Below are 20,368 nucleotides of genomic sequence, written 5' to 3'. Positions count from 1 at the left end.
GGAAACCTAGCAAACCTATACATTTTTGAAAACTAGACACCCAGGGGAATTCAGGATGGGGTGACTCGCCTGCCTACCCCCAGGTTTTGTTACCCAGAATCCCTTGCAAACATAAAAATTTGACCAAAAAAACACATTTTCCTCACATTTCTGTGGTGGAAAGTTCTGTAATCTGCGTGGATCAACAAATTTCCACCCACCCAGCGTGCCCCCAGGTCTCCCGAAAAAAACAGTACCTCACTTGCGTGGGTAGGCATAGTGGCTGCGACATGAAACAGCGCAAAACGCAGCATGGTCGCACCTCAATTTCCCAGTGAAATTTAGCACGATTCGGACAAAAAGACTACCTTTTGTTTTTGCGCCGTAGCTCTGCCAGCACCTAGGGAAACCTAGCAAACCTATACATTTTTTAAAACTAGACACCCAGGGGAATTCAGGATGGGGTGACTCGCCTGCCCACCCCCAGGTTTTGTTACCCAGAATCCCTTGCAAACATAAAACTTTGACCAAAAAAACACATTTTCCTCACATTTCTGTGGTGGAAAGTTCTGGAATCTGCGTGGATCAACAAATTTCCACCCACCCAGCGTGCCCCCAGGTCTCCCAAAAAAAACGGTACCTCACTTGCGTGGGTAGGCATAGTGGCTGCGACATGAAACAGCGCAAAACGCAGCATGGTCGCACCTCAATTTCCCAGTGAAATTTAGCACGATTCGGACAAAAAGACTACCTTTTGTTTGTGCGCCGTAGCTCTGCCAGCACCTAGGGAAACCTAGCAAACCTATACATTTTTGAAAAGTAGACACCCAGGGGAATTCAGGATGGGGTGACTCGCCTGCCTACCCCCAGGTTTTGTTACCCAGAATCCCTTGCAAACATAAAAATTTGACCAAAAAAACACATTTTCCTCACATTTCTGTGGTGGAAAGTTCTGGAATCTGCGTGGATCAACAAATTTCCACCCACCCAGCGTGCCCCCAGGTCTCCCGAAAAAAACTGTACCTCACTTGCGTGGGTAGGCATAGTGGCTGCGACATGAAACAGCGCAAAACGCAGCATGGTCGCACCTCAATTTCCCAGTGAAATTTAGCACGATTCGGACAAAAAGACTACCTTTTGTTTTTGCGCCGTAGCTCTGCCAGCACCTAGGGAAACCTAGCAAACCTATACATTTTTGAAAACACGACACCCAGGGGAATTCAGGATGGGGTGACTCGCCTGCCTACCCCCAGGTTTTGTTACCCAGAATCCCTTGCAAACATAAAAATGTGACCAAAAAACACATTTTCCTCACATTTCTGTGGTGGAAAGTTCTGGAATCTGCGTGGATCAACAAATTTCCACCCACCCAGCGTGCCCCCAGGTCTCCCGAAAAAAACGGTACCTCACTTGCGTGGGTAGGCATAGTGGCTGCGACATGAAACAGCGCAAAACGCAGCATGGTCGCACCTCAATTTCCCAGTGAAATTTAGCACGATTCGGACAAAAAGACTACCTTTTGTTTTTGCGCCGTAGCTCTGCCAGCACCTAGGGAAACCTAGCAAACCTATACATTTTTGAAAACTAGACACCCAGGGGAATTCAGGATGGGGTGACTCGCCTGCCCACCCCCAGGTTTTGTTACCCAGAATCCCTTGCAAACATAAAAATGTGACCAAAAAAACACATTTTCCTCACATTTCTGTGGTGGAAAGTTCTGGAATCTGCGTGGATCAACAAATTTCCACCCACCCAGCGTGCCCCCAGGTCTCCCGAAAAAAACGGTACCTCACTTGCGTGGGTAGGCATAGTGGCTGCGACATGAAACAGCGCAAAACGCAGCATGGTCGCACCTCAATTTCCCAGTGAAATTTAGCACGATTCGGACAAAAAGACTACCTTTTGTTTGTGCGCCGTAGCTCTGCCAGCACCTAGGGAAACCTAGCAAACCTATACATTTTTGAAAACTAGACACCCAGGGGAATTCAAGATGGGGTGACTCGCCTGCCTACCCCCAGGTTTTGTTACCCAGAATCCCTTGCAAACATAAAAATTTGACCAAAAAAACACATTTTCCTCACATTTCTGTGGTGGAAAGTTCTGGAATCTGCGTGGATCAACAAATTTCCACCCACCCAGCGTGCCCCCAGGTCTCCCCAAAAAAACGGTACCTCACTTGCGTGGGTAGGCATAGTGGCTGCGACATGAAACAGCGCAAAACGCAGCATGGTCGCACCTCAATTTCCCAGTGAAATTTAGCACGATTCGGACAAAAAGACTACCTTTTGTTTTTGCGCCGTAGCTCTGCCAGCACCTAGGGAAACCTAGCAAACCTATACATTTTTGAAAACTAGACACCCAGGGGAATTCAGGATGGGGTGACTCGCCTGCCTACCCCCAGGTTTTGTTACCCAGAATCCCTTGCAAACATAAAAATTTGACCAAAAAAACACATTTTCCTCACATTTCTGTGGTGGAAAGTTCTGGAATCTGCGTGGATCAACAAATTTCCACCCACCCAGCGTGCCCCCAGGTCTCCCGAAAAAAACGGTACCTCACTTGCGTGGGTAGGCATAGTGGCTGCGACATGAAACAGCGCAAAACGCAGCATGGTCGCACCTCAATTTCCCAGTGAAATTTAGCACGATTCGGACAAAAAGACTACCTTTTGTTTTTGCGCCGTAGCTCTGCCAGCACCAAGGGAAACCTAGCAAACCTATACATTTTTGAAAACTAGACACCCAGGGGAATTCAGGATGGGGTGACTCGCCTGCCTACCCCCAGGTTTTGTTACCCAGAATCCCTTGCAAACATAAAAAGTTGACCAAAAAAACACATTTTCCTCACATTTCTGTGGTGGAAAGTTCTGGAATCTGCGTGGATCAACAAATTTCCACCCACCCAGCGTGCCCCCAGGTCTCCCGAAAAAAACGATACCTCACTTGCGTGGGTAGGCATAGTGGCTGCGACATGAAACAGCGCAAAACGCAGCATGGTCGCACCTCAATTTCCCAGTGAAATTTAGCACGATTCGGACAAAAAGACTACCTTTTGTTTTTGCGCCGTAGCTCTGCCAGCACCTAGGGAAACCTAGCAAACCTATACATTTTTGAAAACTAGACACCCAGGGGAATTCAGGATGGGGTGACTCGCCTGCCTACCCCCAGGTTTTGTTACCCAGAATCCCTTGCAAACATAAAAATTTGACCAAAAAAACACATTTTCCTCACATTTCTGTGGTGGAAAGTTCTGGAATCTGCGTGGATCAACAAATTTCCACCCACCCAGCGTGCCCCCAGGTCTCCCAAAAAAAACGGTACCTCACTTGCGTGGGTAGGCATAGTGGCTGCGACATGAAACAGCGCAAAACGCAGCATGGTCGCACCTCAATTTCCCAGTGAAATTTAGCACGATTCGGACAAAAAGACTACCTTTTGTTTTTGCGCCGTAGCTCTGCCAGCACCTAGGGAAACCTAGCAAACCTATACATTTTTGAAAACTAGACACCCAGGGGAATTCAGGATAGGGTGACTCGCCTGCCCACCCCCAGGTTTTGTTACCCAGAATCCCTTGCAAACATAAAAATTTGACCAAAAAAACACATTTTCCTCACATTTCTGTGGTGGAAAGTTCTGGAATCTGCGTGGATCAACAAATTTCCACCCACCCAGCGTGCCCCCAGGTCTCCCGAAAAAAACGGTACCTCACTTGCGTGGGTAGGCATAGTGGCTGCGACATGAAACAGCGCAAAACGCAGCATGGTCGCACCTCAATTTCCCAGTGAAATTTAGCACGATTCGGACAAAAAGACTACCTTTTGTTTTTGCGCCGTAGCTCTGCCAGCACCTAGGGAAACCTAGCAAACCTATACATTTTTGAAAACTAGACACCCAGGGGAATTCAGGATGGGGTGACTCGCCTGCCTACCCCCAGGTTTTGTTACCCAGAATCCCTTGCAAACATAAAAATTTGACCAAAAAAACACATTTTCCTCACATTTCTGTGGTGGAAAGTTCTGGAATGTGCGTGGATCAACAAATTTCCACCCACCCAGCGTGCCCCCAGGTCTCCCGAAAAAAACGGTACCTCACTTGCGTGGGTAAACATAGTGGCTGCAACAGGAAACGGTTCAAATTGTACGGTGGTGAATTTACATTACCTTATTGCAAAACTACCTTGATTTTGGGGGGGGGGCATCTGAGTTTGTGGCCCGGGGCTCGGTGGTATTCTTTGCAAAGTAGCAAACCCAAACAGTTCTGAAAACTAGACACCCGGGGGACTCCAGGGAGGTATGGCATGCATGGGTCCCCCAATGTTTTCCTACCCAGAACTCTCTGCAAACCTTAAAATTAGGTAAAAATTGCACTTTTCCAAACTTTTTGGCGTGGGATCGCCGGGTCGGCAAAAAAGTCATACCACCCTGCGTTCCCCTTGTTCTCCCGAGTAAAAGGATACCTCACTTGTGTGGGTGCCCCAAAGCAGAATACGCCAAAAATGAATTTTGAAAAAAGTAGTTTTTACTCATATTTACGTTTTACAAATTAAGCACCCCAGCCTAAGTCACATGCCTTTGGCCCACCCACACAAGTGAGGTATCATTTTACTCGGGAGAACAAGGGAAACACTGGGTGGTAGGACATTTGTTCCGGCAGCGAGATCCCACCCAAAAAAGTATGGAAAAGTGGGTTTTTTGACCAAAATTTCAGGTTTGCAGGGGTTTCTGGGTAGGAAAACATTGGGGGACCCACGCATGCCATACCACCCTGGACTCCCCCGGGTGTCTAGTTCTCAGAACTGTTTGGGTTTGGTAGTTTCCAAAGATGCCTGCCAAGCCCCGGGCCAAAAGCTCAGGTGACCCCCTCAAAAAATAAGATTATTTGGCTAAAGGTAAAGTTTTTGTCTCCACAGTATGAATTGGGCCTTTTCCTAAAGCAGCCGCTATGCCTACCCACGCAAGTGAGGTACCATTTTTATCGGGAGACCTTGGGGAACGCTGGGTGGGAGGTAATTTGTGTGTGCCCAGTGATGCCACGCTTTCCCACACTAAAACGTGTGAAAAAACTGATTTTTTACCATGCAAAAAATGAGGTTTGCAAGGGATTCTGGGTAAAGGAACGTTGGAGGATCCACGCAAGCCATACCTCCTTGGAAGCCCCCGGTTGTCTACTTTTCAGAAATGTGTGGGATTGGTAGGTTTCCCTAGATGGCTGTCTCGCACGGGGCCAAAAACCCAGGTAACCCCTCTTGCAAAAGCTGGTGGACTTAGGGGTTACCTGGGTTTCTGGCCCCGTGCGAGACAGCCATCTATGGAAACCTACCAAACCCACACATTTCTGAAAATTAGACACCCGGGCGCTTCCAAGGAGGTATGGCTTGCGTGGATCCGCCAACGTTCCTTTACCCAGAATCCCTTGCAAACCTCAATTTTTGCATGGTAAAAAATCAGTTTTTTCACACGTTTTAGTGTGGGAAAGCGTGGCATCACTGGGCACACACAAATTACCTCCCACCCAGCGTTCCCCAAGGTCTCCCGATAAAAATGGTACCTCACTTGCGTGGGTAGCCATAGTGGCTGCAACAGGAAAAGGTCCAAATCTAACAGTGGTGAATATAAAATACCCTGAAGCAATATAACTTTGATTTTTTGGGGGGGAGGCACCTGAGTTTTTGGCCCGGGGTGGGTGGTATTCTTTGGAAAGTAGCAAACCCAAACAGTTCTGAAAACTAGACACCCGGGAGAGTCCAGGGAGGTATGGCATGTGTGGGTCCACCAATGTTTTCCTACCCAGAACTCCTTGCAAACCTTAAAAATAGGTAAAAATAGCACTTTTCCAAACATTTTGGCGTGGGATCGCCGTGCCGGCAAAAAAGTCCTACCACCCTGCGCTCCCCTTGTTCTCCCAAGTAAAAGGATACCACACCTTAACAGAGTTACTCAAAAGTCAAACATTCAAGCACGGCTATCTATTCCTCAAAGACACACACATACAGGTTGGATTTGGCACGAGGGCGAGTGATGGTTCAGTACATAAAATTTTATTAACAAGATATTTCAAAAAAATGAAATGCTCTGTCAATAAATAAATGCATAAAAACTGAACCAGTGACTCGCAACTCGTGAGCTGTAAAGCCACGACAAGGCACCAACCGTTTTACAGGCCATTCACGCACCTTTCATACCTGATACAAACCAGACCATTGACACCATCCGAATGGAAAAGCAACACATAACAACAATCACAATAAGGGGCAAGGTACACCCTACTGCAGAAATTAGAAAAAAAACAATTATTACTGCACACCCATCTAATCCGCAAGCACACACACATACTGGTTGGATTTGGCACGAGGGTGAGTGATGATTCAGTACATACAATTGGATACGCAAGTAATTTCATCATAAATGAAATACACTGCGTATAATTGAAAGTATGATAAACTGAACCACTGACTCGCAGCTCGTGAGCTGTAAAGCCACGTCAAGGCACCAACCTCTTTACAGGCCATTCATACACCTTTCGTACGCGTGACACATACAAAACATTCACACCGCCAGCCGCGGACCCATCACATTTCAACACTCACACCAGCAAACAGCGCCATTCAAGGGCCCATCACTTTCACACGCCCACATTTCTGACACTGCAACTACACAAAATGATGGACTGTGTGGAGTGTCACTCAACTAGCAGTGTGTGTAGTGACCAACAGAAAGTAACTACTCACACACCGCCTGCCGAGCGCCAGTCCACCCACACCACCATCCAAGCACCAGACCATGCACACTGCCAGCCAAACACCACTCAGCGCACACCGACAGCCAACTACCACTCCACACACACCACCAGCCAAGCATCACTCCACGCACACCACCAGCCAAGCGCCACTCCACAAACACAACACCATCCAAGCACCACTCCACACACGCCGCCAGCCAAGCACCACTCCACACACACCGCCAGCCAAGCACCACTCCACTCACACCGCCAGCCAAGCACCTAACCATACACTCCGCCAGCCAAGCAAAAATCCACTAACCCCCCCAGCACAACTCCAATCCATGCACTATTCCAGCCAAGCACCAGACCACGCACACCACCAGCCAAGCGCCTGTCCACGCACACCAACAATCCAAGCACAATCCTGCACACACCACCATCGAAATTAGAATTTTTTAAAGAAATACCACAAATCAAATGTAGAAACCTACAAATCTGCTAACACAAATTCAAAACCTAAATGCTTTGCACTAATGCAAACCTAAAAGCAAACAAAAAAATATTACAGAAAACAAACCAGACAGTACACTTACAAGCTCAATGAAACTCCCAAAACTTCTTTTGTGTGTGGTACGATTTAAAACAAGCTGGCACACACAATCCAGGATTTGAAGGACAGTCAGGACAGTGCATACGAGACTCCCTCCGCACTTCTCTTCGCCAACAGACTCTACATCTTTTAGTGGGTTTGTCTTTTGCAGTTGTGGGAGGAATGTATTCTGGAAAGTGGCGATCTTTCAGTCTAGCCACTTCCTCCACCACTCCAAATCTTGGCACACTTGCCTGTTCCACTAGTACAAGGCTGCCTATTATAGTCTCCTGAAACTTAACAAAAGGCATCTTTGACTCAGGACAAGATTTCTGGAAAACAACAAAAGCATTAAAGGATGCCAAGTGGAAAAGATGGATAGCCAACTTCTTGTACCAAACGTAAGCCTTTCGAAGAGCAGCATAAGGTTCCAACCTCTGATCTACTCTGTCAACACCACCCATGTGCCTATTATAGTCTAAAATGCACACAGGTTTACGCACTTCAGCAGTCTCACCCCGAACTGGCAGAGCTTCAGTGCTTTCGTCATGGATAGTAGTCAGCATGTAAACATCTCTCCTGTCTGAAAACTTCACAGCTAGAAGCTTCCCACATCGCAATGCAGTAGACTGTCCCCGCACAAGCCTTTTGCAAACAAGTTCTATTGGAAAACCTTTCCGGTTACTGCGCATCGTGCCACATGCAACAGTGCCCACTTTGGCCAACTCCTTGAACAAACGCACACTAGTGTAGAAGTTATCTACATATAAATGGTGGCCTTTGTTAAATAATCGTCTACCTAGTTCCCACACAATTTTCTCAGTCACTCCAAAAGTGGACGGACAAGCAGAAGTGTTAATGCTGGAATCCTTACCGGTGTACACCCTGAAATTATAAACATATCCAGTCTCACTGTCACACAGCATATACAGTTTGATGCCATAGCGTGCCCTCTTACTAGGAATGTATTGCCTAAAAACCAAGCGGCCCTTGAACAACACCAAAGACTCGTCCACAGCTATTTCTCTTCCAGGTGCAAACATCTCAGGAAAACGATCAACAAAGTGATCAAGGACAGGCCGAATCTTAAAAAGACGGTCACAATCAGGGTGATCGCGTGGCAACGCTAAATCATTATCAACAAAATGCATCATGCGAAGAAGAAGCATATATCGATCACGAGTCATAAGTGCTGGAAATATAGATGTTGCCATCAAGGGACTAGTGGACCAATAAGAAGACATTGATGGCTTCCTTAGCAAGCCCATCAAAAAAGTTAATCCCAAAAACTTCTTCATCTCTTCAACATATGTGGGAGACCAATGGGTAGCTCTGGAATGGGGCTTAAGGCTGGCACTGTGGTCCCTCAAATACTGCTCTGCATACAAATTAGTTTGCTCCACAATCTCCTGCAAAAACTCATCATCAAAAAACAATTGAAAATATTGAATTGGCAAAAAATTGTCAGTATCCACTCTACACCCTGGAACACCAGTGAAGTCTGGCAATTCCGGCTGCACCATGCCAGGGGCAACCCAGACGTCATCACTAACATGAGGAGAAGAAGCCACCCTAGCCTGCAGGCCAGATGCCTCTTGCTGCACTACATCAACGGGAACACTAGCATCCCCAGATGCCTCTTGCCTCACTACACCAACAGGAATACTAGCATCCCCAGATACATTTTGCATCTCTTCACCAACAGAAGAACTCACATCCCCAGCTGCCTCTTGCATCTCAACATCAACAGAAGAACTCGCATCCCCAGATGCCACTTGCTGCTCAACAACAACAGAAAGACTAGCAGCACCAGATGCCTCATGCTGCTCAACAACAGGAAGACTAGCAGCACCAGATAACCTTTGGCGCACCACAGCAATGTGAAACCTTTTGGGCGCAGCCTTTCCCACACTTGCCTGTTCCTGACGAGAAAAAAAGGGAAACCTTGAGGACCTAGGCTGCCGCTCACATGGCTCTTCCCTCTCTACCGGCACATCAATGTCCCTCTCTACCACAGGCACTTCATCAGCACTAGAAGAAGAATCATCATCCGATGATACCATGCGAAGAGAAAACTCACTGCCTGAATCTTCTGCACCTAACTCAAGCTCCGAATCGGAGTCAGTGTCTGGACCATGGTCAGAGGAAGACTCAAAAAGCAAACTAACAACCTGCTTAGCAGTAATCCTGCGAGCAGCCATTATCCTTACAAATCAAGAAGACTACACACACAAGTGAACAACAACCTACACTGTGCAAAGGAAGAAGTAAACAAGGTAGAGTCTTCACACAAAAATCAATACACTCAAAAACAATTCAAATCTAACCAAATATAAGAAGACTCACCAGCACCTACTCTGCTGAAACACAGCAAAAAGAAAGGAAATCCCACTGGAAAGAAAAAAAAACAAGTATAGATTAGACAAAGTACACATCAAGCAGCAATACAAAAAAAAAAGTTAACAATCAAGAAACACAAAGCCACACAAACAGCAATAACTTTATCTAGGAAAAATAGTACAAAAAACATTTACTTACCAAGCACATGCAACTACACAAGCTGCAAAACCAGCATTAACCGAACCACAACCTACACCAATACAAACAGCAAAAGCCTGGATCAAAAACAAAGAAGAAAAAATAATAAATAATTTAATACTACATTTCACAAACAACATAACAAATGAATAAACAATACACAAATGTACCCCCAAAATCACATCCACACAGATGGGCCATCAAAAAGGGCAAAACGGACAAAAGTACGGGTTGATTTGCCCACCGGGGGGGGGGGGCAGAAAATCTAAATTTAAAATCCGACCCACCTGAAAGCGACCCTTGCACAATGGGTCACTTCCTACAATCTAAAATAAAATCCCTGGTGCTAGTGAGGGCATTTCCACCGCACAATCGCAATGCTGTGCGCGACCGTGAGCCAGAAATGCCCTGCAAAGAGACATCAGAAGAGAGGAAAATCACTTACCTCTCCCCTGAAGCCTCTTTGCAAACCCCCCCAAATATCTCAAAACCAACCTAACACCTCCAGGCGCAGGAAGCAAATGGCTTCCCGACCGCCTGGGAATCCCTGAAGATGTTGGCGCGTGCTGTGCGCGCTGACATCATCAGGGATTCTCATGGGGAGGGGGACAACAGAATTACTGTGGTTAACTGCGATGCTGGACAGAGGCACTTGCATCCTTGATTTTCACAAGCGCAATCCTAAAACAGTTCCTATGACCAGGAGCTTCTTTCTCCCCATCTGCTGCTCTCAACAGTCTCTGACCATTTATACACATAAGAGGCATGTGAACTCACACAGAAGATCCCCTATTGGCAACGCCCACCAACTAGCGGAGTGCACCATCTTTCCTAAATTTACCCACTATGATGGACAGCTCACTCAAGGGACCTGTGCACACATTGGTGCGATGGCATAGTAACACACACGGACACTGGAGACAAAGCAAGCGCTCGAGTTGCAGCACAAATTCAGGAAAACATTCATCAGCCCAAAAACATTTGTGACCTTCCCACTATGATTCACAGCTCACACAAGGGACCCCTGCGCACATCTGTGCAATTGCATAGTAACGCACACATGGACACTGGAGACAAAGATGGGGCTCGAGTTGCAGCACAAACTCAGGAAAGCAATCATCAGCCCAAAAACATTTGTGAACTTCCCACTATGATGAACAAATGGTCTCTGTTTCCAGATACCTAAGAGCCTTGCTAGTTTATTCAGATAACAACCAACACACACTGGGGTCGATTGGGGTCGATTGTGAAAATATGGTATTGTGTACAAAAAAGGGGAGAAATGCTCCTCTTTTAGGTGTCCCCTCACTCACCAGGGTTGCCCCACGGTGACATGCTTCATCATTGGGGCCATCCCAGTCCTCTACGGGCTGGGGCGTGCTGCGACTTGCGAAAGTTACGTAGGAGCACTTTATTAGACTATGTGTGGTGCATGTGTATTTGAGGAGTGGACTATGTGATGTGTGAAATACCTGCCCAGTAGGTTTACAATAAACTTTATTCTTGCCTCTAGGTGGTAATAAACAGGGTGGAAAGATAGGCTGCCCTAAACGTAATGTGTCCAGATGTACCTATCAACTCCTATCGTCGACATGTTTCGTGCATACACCAAGCACTATGATGGACAGCTCACACAAGGGACCCCTGCGCACATCTGTGCAATTGCATAGTAACGCACACATGGACACTGGAGATGGCGCTCGAGTTGCGGCACAAACTCAGGAAAACAATCATCAACACAAAAACATTTGTGAGCTTCCCACTATGATGGACAGCTCACTCAAGGGACCCCTGCGCACATTTGTGCAGTTGCATAGTAACGCACACATGGTCAATGGAGACAAAGATGGTGCTAGAGTTGCAGCACAAATTCAGGTAACAATCAACAGCCCAAAAACATTTGTGAGCTTCCCACTATGATGGACAGCTCACTCAAGGGACCCCTTCGCACATGGCATAGTAACACACACATGGTCACTGGAGACAAAGCATGTGTTTGAAAAGCAGCACACAAAAAAAAACATTCATCAGGCCAAAAACACTAGTGAGCTTTGCCTAGGCAGCACAGGTGTGTTTTTTAGCCACTTCAGAAACACACATCAGTATAAGTAATGAAGGACAGAGGCACTTGCATCCTTCATTACAATGCACTATCATTTTACTTTATAAATGACCCCCATCAGCATTTTTGTACAAAAAACGGCCTTTCCAAAACATTGCAGCCAAGAAAAGACTTCATAGATAATGTTCCCCCAACAAGGGGAGCGACCCTTCCCCAAGGGGCCGCTCCCCGAACTAAGAAACTGATCACAAAACCCCAAAAAAAAAAAAATCCCTAACATTCCTGCTGCACGATCGCACGATCGTGCAGCAGGAAACCTCTAAAATGCCACCGAGGGAAAGGAAAAGCCTTTCCTTTCCCTCGATGCAAGTTGCATCACAATCCCCCCCGCCCCAGCCGCAAAACTAACCTCTTTGTGCAACGACGCGCAGGAAGCAAATGGCTTCCCTGCGCGTCTGTAAACAAAGGAAGCCTCCGGTGACGTCAGCGCGCCTCGCGCGCTGACGTCATTGATGACGTGGGCGGGGAGGGCGGGGGGAGGCAGGGGAAGGTCTTCCCCTGCCATCCCCGCAAAAACAAAAAAAATCAGGCAGACTCGGAGGGAGCGCTGGCGCTTCCCCCGAGGGTGGGGCTCATGACGAGCTGGGCTCGTCATGAGCGTGCGAGGAGGCTACGCCATGACGAGCCCAGCTCGTCATCAGCCCCGAAGGGGTTAAGAACTATTTGATTTTGCACTCCTTCGTAGGGCCCTCCTGCCTTTGTCAATATATTACCAAAATACATCGATATCAAATCATGTATTAATTATGATAGAATGTATGAATAAAACAGATCCCAAAATATATCGTAGGGCTCCACAAGTCACAAAAAGAGAGTGACTATGACGTAACTAATCATTTTCAAATTCATGAATCAAAATATATTTCAAAGTAGCACACTTATACATTCAACACAGAAAGTGGGAGACCAGTGTCAAGTGAAGACACAGGGCCTAATTGACAAAGGAACTCCGTACTTGTGGTTGAGGCTCCACTGTCCTGGAGAGACAATTCTCACTGCGGGGATTCATCTCTAAAGGGCCTATTAGGATAATGGGCGGACCTGGGTCTGCCCGCCATCCTAGAAGGAATGGGAACGCCTGCCTGCCATGCGGCGGTCCCACATCCCTGATCATGGCATTTTAACATTAATCACGAGTCAAATGCAAATGCTTGATGAAAGGGTTTCAATGGTTTTGCTTTTGACTCGTGAGGGACATCTAGTATCGACTAGTGGAACTGCAGCTTGATGTAAGGATAATTTCAATGCTTTGCATTCGACTCGCAAGAGACATCTAGTAACGACTAGGTGAACTGCAGCTCTTTGTAGAATTATTTTGATATTAGATACTATAATATTCACTGCCCACTGCTAATCTCGTCCCATAATGCTCTGCAGGGCCTTCAGCTGGGATTGTTTTTTGCCAATAACTGTGCTTCGGGTGGTCCTAAGAGGATGGGACCTCCACTGAAGTTCAACAAAATGTGCTTTTTGTTTATGCTCTTTGTGTTCAAGGCATCTGCTTGGTCCTCCCCCTAGGTTAGGGGGGACCCCCAAAATCATCAGCTCTCTCATTGCCTAATGTTTTCATTGTAAAAGTTCACTTTTGTGAATTGGATATATGCTTTTAAGCATGTAAAATTGCTTTTTCAAAGTATCTGAGGATGTTGTTGATTTAGCTGCTACGCTACGTGCTTAAGCACAGTTTTGGTACTGTACTACATGCACTTTGCGAAGTGTGTATTAGTACAAACTGTGCATGCTCCGTTACCGTAGTATTAAGCCCAGGGTTCGTGGAAACATGACTGCAGAGCTGCCATGTGTAGCCTAACTCTGGAGATTTAAACTGCAAATTGGACTTATCAGAAGAACCTCTTTTGATTTGCCTAAACCTTGCTTTTCAATATTAATACGTTAATCCTAAATTGTCCATGTGGCAGGGTTCATGGTATTTAAAAGTAGGGCATGTCAAGTTTTAATATTACAGTGAAAAGGCCCTTAAAGTAATTTTCACTGTAGCTGGGTTGGTTGCGTAATAGAAAAACACTGGGATGCAGTATTACATTTAATATTGTCATCTCTAGCTATGAAGCAGCTGCAAAGTTAATTTTTGGACTTTTTGAAATATTTATGACAAACCTAATTTATTGGTGAAGTCAGATTGATAATAAACATGTTAGAAAATGAACTTTTAGAAAGTAATCTTTTCCCTGCCTAAAGCATCTAAAGGACCATGTGCATGAGCTTCAATTGTCACCTGGCCCCCTTGATGAGTGGTTACCTTGCTTGCACCCAGAGCTGAGAAAAATGCCTTGGGTGTGGTAAGGGGTTCTTTTCCTGTGATAGAATGATCATCTCGGCTGTGACCAGAAATGTAATCAAATTCAAAGAGGCCTACCCTGTTGCCAGCAGTTGCAGCTTCCACTTGGGCCTGCCCCCAACCTTTGCTCTCCATTCAGCTAGGCTTCACTTCCAGTGGGAGAGGAGATGGCCCCAGAACTGGGTGTGAGTGACCACAGAGGAGGGGTTGATCATTTCCCAGACCATACCTCTAAGGTGGGCACAGGGGCTCTATACAGAGGAAGAATGGTTCTGCCATCTTGCTTTTACGTAGAAAGGGTTGCTGTCGGAATGGTTGCAGTAGGGAATACAGAAAATGATGCACACATGGGTAGGGAAACCCGTAGGAACCGTTACCCCTTTGGTTACAGAGTGGCCAGGAGTTTCCTTTTTCACAGGCTGGTGCCAGGCATATAGATGCCTCACATTATGCTCCTCAGAACTCGTCTGAGCCCTTTAGAAGAACAGACGAGGGCTGGAACTGCTATAAGTGGCCTAAGAAGAGCCCTGAAGACATAACCTGATCTCCCTTTTATACCCTAGACAAAGATTTGGACTCAAAGGTCATAAGGCTAACCTCCTGTTCAAGCTAAAGGACACATAACAAGGTGCAAGGCACCTTATCTGCAACTGCCCATCTGATCATTTACAACTGATCCTGCCTTGGACCCTGCTGCTGGCCTCTGCTGGAGTGAGTTTTTACCCCTTAGGGCTGTCTCCAAGGTTATGCACTCTTGGCTGGCTTTAGAATGTACTCGTCCTAAATGTTCCTAAAACCTGAGATTTAGAAACCTTTCGGTTTCAATGGCCTTCATAGGGCAGGGACCAGCCACTCAAGCCAATCGGATGAAAGTGTGGGCCAAAGATTAAGGTTGATCCCACTCAGAGCCTTAGCAGCAAATATGATTCAGTGGGACTTCGCAGAGAATGTATCTGGCCTCATTGAGCCCTACTCTGCGCCTTGCTGAAAGAATATGATCACCAAAATAGTGACTAAGTCTCAAGGTAGAAATCTTCACTGGGCATAGGTGTGAAAGTATCACACAACTTCAAGTAACAGAGGGCACTCTTGTGGTGATCATTTCCAGCATGAAGCCAGTTACAGGGACAAAAAAGGTCTGGTTAAGCAGTCACCTTGCAGTTAAAGCTATCTCCAGTCTAGTTCCACGGTCTATGGGCAAACTGTCATAGGAATCAATGGAGTGGTCCTGATGCAAGGGATGCCGATGATGTGGAGCCAGTGATAGGAGTCATCCTGGGGCCTACCCTTGGTCAATGAACACAGATGGGCGATTGTAACCTCCGGTTACAGCAAAACCAGTGGTCCCTTTCAACTGACACTAACTTCCTTGCTGGGTGACAAGTCTGCATTCTCATGACCCTCCTGGATACAGCAGACTCAGGTGCAATTTTTGAGGGTTAGGACACGGTCTCCCAGGCTTTACTTTGGCTGTCAGTGATGATCAGGAGTTCCTGGCTATCAACTACCAAGGCAGGCCTCTTCAGCTTTTATGGCCCAGTAGCTGTAATGGGGAGTTAGCCAACTGACTCTTGGAAGCACCTGCTCTGCCTGGGGCTCGGGGGCAAATAATCCCGATGCGGGACAACACTGGCCCAGTCCTTTCATTGCTAACCCAAAGGAGAAGCAGGTACAGTCCAGTAGTTGTTGCATCCCCTCTATGTTGGGTCTAGCAGGGCAGTCCTTCTTCAGTACCCTCTCCAGTACAGATGTGGTCTGAGGGCTTGATTCCCATTTCTTGCCCGAAGGTATGTGGCAACTACTAGTCAATGAGCTACTAGGCCCCCACTTGCCTAGAGATGATTCTAACAAAGTGTGGAATCTGGATGGCCGAGATTGCACCATCTTGTCTACTCCAAGCATAGAAGAATGATTCACTTGGTTTTGAAGGTCCCTACCCTATCCCACAGGTGTGGCTACATGGGGGCTACATTCCCATGGAAAAACTGGTTTGCTAATGGCTTCTCCTGCTCTGTCTGAGATGCCAGCCTGCCTGCTAAAGCAATAAAGCAGTTCTTCTCATGTGTGACTACCATTTACCCTTTAAAAGCTGCTTTCCCTTTAAAGTTTGCCTTTTTGATCTAACACCCTGTTCGGTCATCATTTTAGGACCCGGTGACACCTCTTCCCTCTGCAGATCGTTTGCATTACTTCCTGATGGTTGTTCACACATCTCCTCAGGAGGGCAGAAGGCAGTCTTGAGGGCAAGAACTTGTGTGCAACAGTTAAGGGTCACTGGCAACTTTGGGAAACAAAGTGGCAACATTTTAATGTTGCAATTTGTGCAAAGGTTACATATCAGGATATGTGTGTTTTTAAAACACATGTCCATCTTTTTAATATAATGAACCCTGCCTTTTGGTCTCACTAGGCCTGGCTTATGGATGATTTATAATACGTTTTAAATGGCAACGGTTTTTTTTATTTTTATTTATTTTCGGAGTTTTATATAGCGCTACCTGGACCAGAGGGTATCAGAGCACTATACAACATGTACAGTTATGTGCAGATATACAACACAGATATTATGATACACCTTGAAGGGTCGTGCTGAGTATAGGTCAAAGTCAGAAAAAATCCAGAAGTAAGTTAGAAACAGCTGTGACAGCAAGTTAGAAACAGCTGTGACAGCTGGAAATGGCTAGCTGGGAGTTAATGCTTTCTGTTGCCACATTTCTGATAAGTGCTGTAGTCCACGAGGGACACTTTAACTTACAGGCTCATGGTATCTCTAGTACCATATACTAGCAAATTATAAGGAAGTTAACATATGCGATTGCTGGGGAGCCAATAAGACATATTCCCTTTAAGATCCTGAGCACTGGCATTGAGTCTGTTTGGCAGGACTTGGTGCACTTACTAAGTTGAAAAAAACAGCAGTATCAATCCAATGACTGGGCACGATCATGCAAAAAGAGGCAGTTCCTTACAATCTCTTTTAAGTACAAAATATATTTTAAAATTCTTAAATGTGAGCATTTCTGTACTTTAAGTCCTAGCATGTTGATGTTTGTCATGGTTGATTTACAACTTCCTCAGCATGTCTACAACAAGCACCCACCTTTATTTCAGCTACTGATGAGTCAAATGCTACTATGTCAAATTCAGTTCATTCTCCCAAAGGTCCTGAACTTGGGACTGTATATCAATTTTCCCAGAGAAGTTAGTCAATGTTTCTTGTTTTCCAGGCTAAGGTCTGACTTCCTATTTCCCATCTATTCCAGAGCCCAGAGCTGTTTTCTCTTCAGAGCTCGAGTCAGGAATTGTTGACCACATCTTTGGTAATCAAGTGCTCTTTTGTAACCTCAGACCCATAAAACCTGCTTAATGTTGTCTCTCCTATGCTTTCTCTTTCCAGGCTCTCCGTTTGACCCACATTTCCTGATAAATAATGCTGTGAGCAATGTGATCTGCTCCATCGTTTTTGGGGACCGTTTTGAGTATCATGACAAAAATTTCCTAAAAGTGCTGACAGTATTTGAGAATTTATTAATAACAAGCTCTGGATTACTTGCACAGGTAAGTGAAGAACACTATTAGAGCACCTATTTGTACAGGTATTAAAAATGTTTTGCAGCCACCCTGTAACTTTGTAATTGGTATTATTTTAGGAACACATTATTAGCACACACAGAAGGTATGGTTGTGCAATATCTGTAACTGTAGACAAACAATATGACAATGGAATTTACAGAAACAAATCTCCTTCCTTAAATTTTTCGTTTAATAATTGTTGGACTTGGCCCTTTATGCAATATCATCCCTAAACTGTTTGCCTTTTTTTCTGACATGGTGTAGGGGGTTTTAGGACTTTGGGCACTTTAGCACTGCTGTCCAGTGTAAAGTGTGTGTGCTCTCTCTGACAAACATGGTAAGATTGGTCTACACCTGTTTGTCCTATTTAATTTACCTGTCAGTCCCTTGTAAAGTGGTATCTCATATATACAGGGCTGGTAAATTAAACACTACTGGTGGGCTTGCAGCGCTGATTGCGCCACCCACCAATGTAGCCTTTCAAATCTATCCCAGGCCTCTGCCATTGCAGGTCTGTCCGCGCAGTATTACTGCAGCTGTGACATGGCACCTAAAGTGTGTGCCATGTCTGTGACCCCCCTTGTACTACATGTCAGTCACCCCTAAGGTAGGCCCTAGCTAGCCCTATGGGTAGGGTGTATTGTAGATAAAAGGAAGGACATGTAACTTAAGTGTGTGACATGTCCTGGTAGTGACAAACCACCATTTTGGTTTCCCACTGCTGTGAGGCTGCCCGCCCATAGGAATGCATTGGGGATTCCCTGATAAGTGTTTCAATGGTAATTCCAGATATGAGAGGAGCAGCGTGGTCAAGTTTGGTATCTTTGGAATAGTGATAAATGCTACGCACTGGTGTGCACCGATTTATTATAACTATTTTAGAAATGCCACTTTTAGAAGTTGGCATTTCTGTGTGCTATGTGTCTGCCTGCCTGATGTGGATTGCATGTCTGGCTTTGGAGTAACAGGGGCTGGTGAGGTGTGTGTGGCTCTAGGAGGGGTAGAGTGAGTCAGCACTAGGCTGAATAGGGCATCGGCATTTGGAGTAGTCGGAGGAGTATGAATGAATAAGTTTATTGTGTGGTTACTTAAAACCATTACATTAAAACAAGAGTATAAAATTACAAAAGTTAAAACCGAAGATGTTTCTGCAGGCAGGCATTTATGAAAAGTTCCCAGGGTTCCAAAGGACACACACAGTCGGGGACCTGGGGGGGCCACCCAGTGTCCCGCCGCAAAGTCTCTAGTCCTGTGCACCCTTGGCTGCCATCAGCTCAGACCGGGTCTGTTGTATGAACTTTCCGAACGAGGCCATCTGTTTTACTGTACTCAGGGTGTATAATTGATGGATTGCCTCCTTGACTGTGCGTGACCCCACGTCCCTGAGGATGGGCCTAAGGTAGAGGGTGCGGGGTGCATGTAGGGCAGGGCAGCAAAATAGTAAATGGGCCAATGACTCATGTTTGTAATTACAGAGTCTACATTCCCGAACTCCCGTGCCAGCGCTTCCCGGATGATATAGTTCTTTAAGAGGGAGGGGGTGCAGTCTGTAGGCTAGGATCTTATGGAGGGCTGGGAGGCCCACGGCCTGCGTGAGATGGTTTCGAGGGTTATACGCGGTGTGAGGTAAGCATAGGGACTCATGAAATGTTCTTTTCACAAGAGACTCAAGGTCCAAGTCACGGGAGCAGGCACGCACTTGCTTTTTGATCGCGTGTTTGATGGTCGTGTAGTTGACAAGGTCTGGGTTCCACGACTCAATCGCAAGGTTAAGTTGGATCATTGCTGAGTCAATGGTAGCTGACCAAGGGTTCCCATGGTCCAGGAAGATATGTTTCAAGACGGCCTTCAGTGTGTTGTCACGTGCCGCTTTTGTAAGATAGTAATATTTGCTTAGGGCTGCCATCTCCTCAAGATTTTGTTGGTTGAGTGAGAATTCCAAGCGAATTAGAGTGTTTCTTGTGCATTTTGGTAAATGGTACAATCTCTTGTATGCCCCGCAGTGAATTTTTTCCAACTCCTTGTTCAGTTTACCTGGGTACGCCTGTTGTGCGTAATTGAGGGCCGGCATTAACTTGGCCTTGAGGACTCTTTGAATAGCCGTTGATGATGGGCTGTATAAAGAGGCCTGTAGTTTGCATAGGGCGAAGGTGATGGTCTTCCCTTTACCCTGAATTTTCTTTAGATGGGTACCACACAACCCCGATTCGTGGTAGCAGACCCCCAGGTTTGTGTATTTCTGTATGCTGTCCAAGGTCAATTCGCCGAGTCTCCATTTTGCTCTTTTTTTTTTGGGGGTAGTGCCCAAAGATGACTATTTTTGACTTGGTCGGGTTTGCTACCTGCCTGTTTTTGTTGTTGTATGTTGCCAGGGCAGTAAGTGCCTTTTGAAGCCCTGTTTTTGTGTGATCCAGTATTACAAGGTCATCCGCGTATTGCATAAAATGAATTTTGGTTGCCCCGATCTTTGGCGGCCCCCGACAGGGCTATCTCCATGTCGGCTGTGTATAAATTAAACAGCAGGGGTGCCAACACGCACCCTTGTTTCA

The 20,368-nt window shown here is 46.1% G+C and overlaps 1 protein-coding gene across 2 annotated transcripts in view; it reads left to right on the top strand.

Annotated features, from left to right (window-relative positions):
* Positions 1–20,368, top strand: part of LOC144753119 (cytochrome P450 2D15-like) — a 691,888-nt gene that overhangs the window by 284,905 nt on the left and 386,615 nt on the right. For both annotated transcript variants that reach the window (XM_078640909.1, XM_078640906.1), the window contains one exon: positions 17,644–17,804. In XM_078640909.1, the coding sequence (XP_078497035.1) occupies positions 17,644–17,804 (161 nt within the window). The remainder of the gene's footprint in view (positions 1–17,643; positions 17,805–20,368) is intronic.

Source organism: Lissotriton helveticus, chromosome 1_1, assembly GCF_964261635.1.
Source record: "Lissotriton helveticus chromosome 1_1, aLisHel1.1, whole genome shotgun sequence".
NCBI classification, from domain to species: domain Eukaryota; kingdom Metazoa; phylum Chordata; class Amphibia; order Caudata; family Salamandridae; genus Lissotriton; species Lissotriton helveticus.
This window is presented reverse-complemented; position numbering and strand designations above follow the sequence as displayed.